General features: G+C 34.3%; 1 protein-coding gene across 2 annotated transcripts in view; it reads left to right on the top strand.

The window, feature by feature from the left end:
• The window catches only part of LOC110113939 (uncharacterized protein KIAA0930 homolog), a 47,873-nt gene extending 45,559 nt beyond the window's left edge, over nucleotides 1–2,314 (top strand). For both annotated transcript variants that reach the window (XM_028693453.1, XM_020846665.2), the window contains exon 12: nucleotides 2,013–2,314. In XM_028693453.1, coding sequence (XP_028549286.1) covers nucleotides 2,013–2,036 — 24 coding nt within the window. In that variant the 3' untranslated portion in view covers nucleotides 2,037–2,314. The remainder of the gene's footprint in view (nucleotides 1–2,012) is intronic.
• The last annotated feature ends 5,307 nt before the right edge of the window (nucleotides 2,315–7,621 follow it).

The following is a 7,621-nucleotide window of genomic DNA, read 5'->3' as shown; positions in this document are numbered from 1 at the left end:
GCACCACCCACGCCGGATGCCTCCCACCCTTCCCTTGACCAAGGCTCTTGGCGCGAGATGTGAGGTGGTGCTTGCATGGCTTCCCCCGGTTGGCTTGCTCCATCTTCCCTAATTGAGAAATTAGGGTTAGGGTTAGGGTTCGGCATCGGCGATTTCCCTTTTTCCTTAGGATTTGATTGAACAACTTGGGCTTCTACCAATTTACGGATCATCTCTTCCATTCCCCCAAATCTCTCCTCTAAGGTTGAGAATTTTCCCTCCAACGACGAAAGTTTCTCTCCCACTTCCTCCTTCCATTGGCTCATCTCCCCCTCCAAAACTTCTATCTTCTTTGATGCCATGCCGTCTAGGATCGAGAGCTCTGATACCAACTTGATACGCCCTAGGGTTCCCAAGTTTGGGTTTTCCCTAATGCTCCTTCAAAGAAAAGATTTCTCCTCCAAATCAAGGAAAAAATCAACACAAGAGGGATGAGATGAAGAACCAAAACCTTTGCATTCAAAATCCAAGGGAAAACAAGATACAATTTGTCCACTTCGAGAAGGACAAGATATCCCACTCCAAACCCTAGAAACACAACCTGAGCCAAACCGGTCCAGAAATGGACCGGTTCCGCTCAAGCCGATCGGCCCCGTCCCGCTCCGCGTCCCCCTCCCGCGTCCCTGCTTCGGCGGATCGAACGGCGCGGCGCCCGTTCCGGCTGCTTCCGCGCGCCGCGGGGTAGCCGGCCCTCCCTCTGCCGGTCGGCGTCGGCGGTGGCCCGCATCAGAATCCTTTTACTCCCTCATGGAGTAGGCAGAGAACCTTGAATCTTTTTTTACCCACCTGGTGAGGGCAGAGAACTTGGATTTCATGCTGATGAAGATCTCTCCAGAGCCGGCTGCTTCCGCGCGCCGCGGGGTAGCCGGCCCTCCCTCTGCCGGTCGGCGTCGGCGGTGGCCCGCATCAGAATCCTTTTACTCCCTCATGGAGTAGGCAGAGAACCTTGAATCTTTTTTTACCCACCTGGTGAGGGCAGAGAACTTGGATTTCATGCTGATGAAGATCTCTCCAGAGCCACCAAGGAACCAGAGAAGCAACTTGAAGAAGGTGATGAACATCTTGCTTGGAGCAACCTTTGTGAATCTCACAACTCCCCCTCACAAGAATCGCTATCTCCCAAGCTCTCCCTCTTCCTTCTCTAAGCTCTCTCTCACAACAAAAGATTTGTCTCAAGAGATAATGAGAGAGCTTAAATAGAGAGCCTCAAAAGAAGCCCTAAGTTTCAATTTGCCCGACAATGATCATCCTGTACGATCGATTTTTACGGCTTACATCATTTACAAATTGCACTGAGAAGTGCATCTTATAGCATAATTTAAAACAAGAATAGTAGGTTACGCTGATGCAATTTGGAAGGAGGTGAGGATAACAGATCGGTCTTCAGGTTTATGCACAAATTTATGAGAGAATCTAATCACCTAGAACATTAAAAAAACAAATTGTGTTGCTAGAAGTAGTGTTGAAGCATAATTTTGTATCGTAGCTCGAGTATTGAAGTTATCTTGCTGAAAAGGTTAACAGATGGTCTACAAATATAGAATACATATCCTACAGCTCTCCATAGTGACAATAAATTTACAATTAGTATTTTGAACAATATTGTTTAGCATGTGAGAATTGATCGCTCATCATTCGTGAAAATAGAGATTGAAGAAGGCAATATAAACTTAGCGTTATATTCCTAGTATTTTACCGCAAGTTGATGTCCTCTCAAAAAGCTTAACAGAAGAGTTCTCAAAAATATGTTGAGCAAGTTAGGAATGGCGGATTTTCTTTTATTGTTTTAATTGTTGATTCTTCCAGCTAACCGGTTTTGAGAATTAGCAGATGTTATAGAATATTGTCATAAATCTTTGTGCAAATTTTCGAAAGATCTGTTTGATATGATTGCAGTTGCATGCAAATTTAATTATGAATTGTGGGAAAGTTGTGAAAAAATGTTTGAAAAGTATATATATTTTTTCTTACAGGCAAGCTCTCCAGTAAAATTATGACACAGTTGAAATGCCTTCAGCGTCATCATTCCCTTTGTATGAGAGCATTCTTTTAGAATATTACATGTACATAGCTTCTACTTTTCTACTTTGTGCTTGCTTCAGTTCGCTCTGTTATTTTTTTTTTTTTAAATTTGTTGGGGGTTTCTGGGATTTGTTGTGTTTCGACCTCATTGCATCAGTTATATTTAAGTAATAAAAAAAAAAATAGATGTGTATATTTGTGGCTATAAAAATTCTTGAAAAGTAAGTGAAGGAAAAAAGCTTCTTTTTCTTTATTTTTCCTTTAATGCTTTTGAAAGATAAAAGGCATATTGTAATCTGGTTCTCGTCATTGTCTCCTTAGTTTTCTTTTATTTTTATTCTATTTATAATGGCACGTGATCTTTGAATGACATGTGGCACTTATCTGAAGCATTTGAGTATAATTTAGAAACTATGTTAGAGCTTAGTATTTACTTTAGTGAGTTTTGAAATCTTGTTTTGGCAAATAATCTCCATCAAACTTTCCACCTGGATGAAAATACTTGAAGCTGTCTAGCCATGTACTTTTTGTCAGCTGGGTCTATGGCCTTGCTTTTGTCGGATAAAGTATATTTTGGTCCTCTTTTTCTGGTTTATTTATGTAGAAAGAGAGAGTAAAAGCCTAAGTTATGAGATATATTGAGGGCCACGCGTCAAAAAAGAAAGGTTTGAAACAGAAATATATTGGCTTTAGACAAAAGAGACTCCACACAAGGAGGACACTGGACCTAATAAAAATTCATGCAAAACAGTGTTTTCATATTCTCAATTTATTATGTGCAAACGTTGAATGCGGTTCGGAGATCAATCAGAATTTGTCATGTCACCCCTGCTCGGTATCATACTTCATACTGCTGATGTGACTACACATGATTCGTCTCTAGACGTAGAGTTGTATCCGAGCTTAGAGTTGAGTTTGGCATCCGCACAGAATAATCTCTCCCCATGACAAGACAACGGACAACGATAATTTATTTGGGGATTGGGGATCTTTTGTGACCACTTGCAGAATCCCAAGTGCTTCGAAACAAATAACACAGTTGCCTTCTTTACTTTTTGCCAAACTGCACAGCCCATTCCTATAATCAAACAATCCATTCTATATATACATATTCCATTAATATATAAATAATATGAGAAAAAACAACAATAAACAATCTATTATACATCTATTTGGATTAAAGTCATAAATAATCTCAAATGGTGTTTTTTTTTTTCTTTTAAAATTAATGCTTTTGTAGGCGTTTTTAGTAGATTTATTTTAAGAAACTATAATTTATAGATACCTGTTTAATCAAATACCTTCACCTAATTTTCTTTCCTCTCTACACTGCTTTTGCTTTAAGACGCTCGGATTCCACCGATAATTAGATTTTTATGTAATATTGTCTGCCACAATAAATATCAAACTTTTTCGTGATTGATATGTCTGAACTTAATCATTATGGTATTTACATAATGAATTCTTAAGTTTTATCTATCCCGTTATATATAAATTTGGATAATATTTATCCTAAATATTTTTATGTAGATCATTTGATCTTCTTTTTGGAATATAATTCACACAATCTCACATATGCATGTCTGTAATATATATTTTCTAAAAAGATAAATATATTCGACAACTAATTAAAGACATATTCATTCATAATAAACCCTAAACATATAAACGATGAAGAGAAAATTATGAAACAGTCTGCATTTGAAACATGAATTACATTACAAAGAATTTGGTTGGGATGATTGTTTTTATAGTTTCTTAAATCAATTTTTTATTATAATTTTGTTTTAAATTTTTCTATTAAAAAACAATTCAGTTTTAAGAAGCAGTAAAAAAATCATCTCAAATGAAATTTTATCTAAAATGAGATACAAGTGAGAACTCATAAGATTACTGCTAAATTTCCATAAAGTAAGCTTTCATTTAAAGAGAAGATTTCCTTCTCAAAGTCTAGCGAGAAGGACAAGGAAGAAAATCTTCTTCTTCTTCTTTAAATTTTTTTTTTTTATAGAAAATCTTCTTCCTTATTGACTATTATTGTTATACAGTCTTTCTCTCCAACCTATTTTTCCTCATGGTTTTGTTACATAGCTCTAACTTGAATTCAAATTCATTTAATTCTGAATTGACTTAATAAAATTATATTGAAAAATCATTTATTTCTTTTATATTTTTCATTTATTAAATATCTTTTAATATCTGTTTAATTAATATGCATAAAAATATAAATAAAATTTTAGTATTTTTATTTGATGACAACTCAGCTTTTTTGACATAATTCTGCCGAGTGTTTCTCAACTTGTTCATGCTCATTATGGACCAATCATTTCATGAATTAGTCCAAAAATCTACATAATCACCGGCAGCAATCAATTCCTTAGCCCCACACTGAATGGAGCTAATCTCGTTAATCAATAAATATCATCACATTATTTATCATTAGTAATTAAAAAATATTAATAAAATTTAAAGATATTAATCAATCTCAAACAAATATAAAACAATTCTCAAAATTATTTAGATGCTACTTTTCTTTATATCAGTTGTTCAAAATTGATCAAATAAATAAAATCATAAGCACACTATGAAATTTATGATATCTTTAAACCTAATTGATAGCACTATATATTTTATTATGAAAATAATCATAGAATTTAATGTAAAATTTTATAATCATGAAGAAAAAAAAACTAATATAAAAATATGATAAAAAATTCAAATATATTATTGATAAATTAAGATATTCATATGATATTAATTAAACTATTATTTAAAAATATTATAACTATTAATATATTTTCCCTAATTATTCAAAATCTACCAACCCTAATTTTAATTATATAATTTTGTAAATAATATGATGAAAAAATAAATCATTTAAAACATGCCCAATTAATATAGATTCAGTTTCCAATGAAAAATTGACAGATGGCAATTTCTTAGAAGTTCTCTTCCAACACGTCTCTTAGCAATGTATTAGCGAGGATCATCGACCAAGTAAAAATGGGCGGCTCTGATGGGGCCCTCCGCATCCGGGCTAGTCCTTCTCAGACCCCTATCGCGGACCCCACCAAAACTAGACTTGCTATGTAGTGAAGGAATCTAAGCCCACTTGAGCCTCCTAGTGATTCTGTGGTTGGTTGTTAGTTTAGACTCTTTTATCATAAGGTCATATATTAATATATAAATTTATAATTAAATTTATTCAAAATTCTAGAACAAAATACAATAATCTAAGGTTGTTGTTGAGCTTAGCTAGTTTCATTATTGTACAATATAAATTTATTCAAATTTCTAGAACAAAATAAAAGAATTTAGGTTTGTTGTTGAGTGGAGTAAGTTTCATTGCTATGTGATTCAATTTGTTAAATAATTTATGAATCGTATCAAATTTATTGATAATAACCGGTGGTAAAAAGCAACCAAATTAAGGCTTGATTTAGTGACAACTTTATTACTGCTTCTTAAAGTATCTTTTTAGTACAAAAATTATTATCTTTTTTGTACTAGAAATATGCTTTAAGAAATAATTAGAAAGTCATCCCAAACAAAGCCTAAAAGAGAAAGAAATACGTTTTTGGTTCAAAGCTTTAAGTTTTTATTAGAATAGGCTCAAGTTTGGGTAAGTGGTTGAGTTGAATTCAAATTTGTATGTGGATGAGACCAAGTTAGCAGGTAAACCTAATGAGCTAGAACCTGTGAGTTAGAATGAAGGGACCACCAAAGGTTAGCATCGTATCTACTATTAGAGAAAATTTAAAGGTTTAGAGAAAAAAAAAAGTTTTTCCAACTATTTTTCATCACCTCTTATTTATAGAATCCTCAAGAGTCAATAAAGACTATACAAAGAAAAGATAAGAAATACAAAATATATAAAATACTTGTACAACGTCGCTCCTCGCTAATTTAACACATGTTGACACTTGATAGAATGGAGGGAAAGAAGTCAATGAATGAACTCACTATAGGTAATTTTGATGGTGGCAAACTCTCTCTGTGGGCGAACTCGTTGGGTACAAGTAAGCTCCATGTGAATCTATGAATGAGACAAGGTGAATTATTGGGCATGATTGATGTTCAATGTTGGCAATCTTTGAATGCCTTAAGGAGGAATCTAACTAAGATTTTGTGGAAATGATGAGCTTCATGCCGGAGGATTATAGCTTGTATTTGGTGCAAGTTCCATAAATAATTTTATGTAGCTAAGTTGGGTGTACTGAAATGGTCTAGGAGAGAGCTAATGACGGAGGTAACAGCGAGTGATGGTTTGATTGGGGATTCCAATTCGCTCCATGCTGGTCAATCTACTTGGTAGGCCCGAATGAGTTGAGCCTATCGACTACCTTGAGTGGGTTCTTCCACTTGTTCCAGGGGAACTCCTAAAAAAACTCTTACATGGGGTGAGTGCCCTTGTCATGACTTGGTAGTTACTCCTGAAACACTTGAGAAAGCATTTTATGAGTATACATGATGAATACTATATACTTGGTCATATATATTATAAAGATCCGAAATTCTTGCATGCTTAAAGACCCATTAATAACATGCAAATGATCCTTACAAAAATCCCTACATACCTGAAAAATCTTTGTAGGAGCATCACAACAATGTGCTTGCAAGCAAAGCGACTCTAGCCTATCTAAAATTTAAGTTCTAGCTATGCGGGAGTAGTAGTATTGGAGTTGGGCATCTTGGTGTTAGTCTCTTTTGTTTGGGTAATCAAAGAGAGCGATGTAGTGCTGGGAAGAGGGGCGCCACAGTATTGGACCAAAAATGAGATTTTTTCTATATAAATAAATATTTATATTCATTTTGATTTATCATAATCACGCCATCTCGTCACTCAATTGTCCGGAGAGAGGAGAAAAGGGAGAGAGATAAGAGAGACAATTTGAGCTTCAGAGCATTTGGCATATTCTTCCAATTGTGAAAATTGTTCTAATTGTGATAGGTACCCCAAATCCTTTTTTTTTGTTTCCAATAATTTTTAGTTTTGCATTCTATCTTTTTTGAATCTGGTTAAAATGCATTATCTCGTAATTTAATAAACTTTTATTCTATAACTTTTGATATATATAATAGAATATGATTATTCTTCACATTTTGATATGATCATCAAACATGGTAGTTTTATAGGTACAATATTTTAACTAAACTAGCAAAAATAAAAACGAATATGAATACATTAGAAATTATCCATCTACCTCCATCAAGTCTAACCTGACATGGATATGATATAGCTCACCTGAAATAGCATGCATCTTGTGGCACGTTCACTGGTAGGAAATGCATATTGATAGCATACTGCTAAAATGATTTATATGATTGATACGTCATCATAAAATTATCTTGATCGGACACGAATCTTGAGGCAAAAATCAACTTGGAAACTTCATAAATTAATTCAGTGACCGTCTCAAGTTTGATTTTAGTAAACTTATAGTCATATTGAACGTCTCTGAAATACGAACCTAACGATACCAAATTCGACTCAATCAAAGCTCAAATGAGTCCAAATCAAGGACCTTGAGCACTTTTGGAAAGTTCGAACCATAATTTG

The sequence above is a fragment of the Dendrobium catenatum genome, unplaced genomic scaffold (assembly GCF_001605985.2).
Source record: "Dendrobium catenatum unplaced genomic scaffold, ASM160598v2 fragScaff_scaffold_289, whole genome shotgun sequence".
NCBI classification, from domain to species: Eukaryota; Viridiplantae; Streptophyta; class Magnoliopsida; order Asparagales; family Orchidaceae; genus Dendrobium; species Dendrobium catenatum.
Note: the sequence above shows the minus strand (reverse complement) of the source record. Positions and strands in the feature narration are given on the sequence as shown.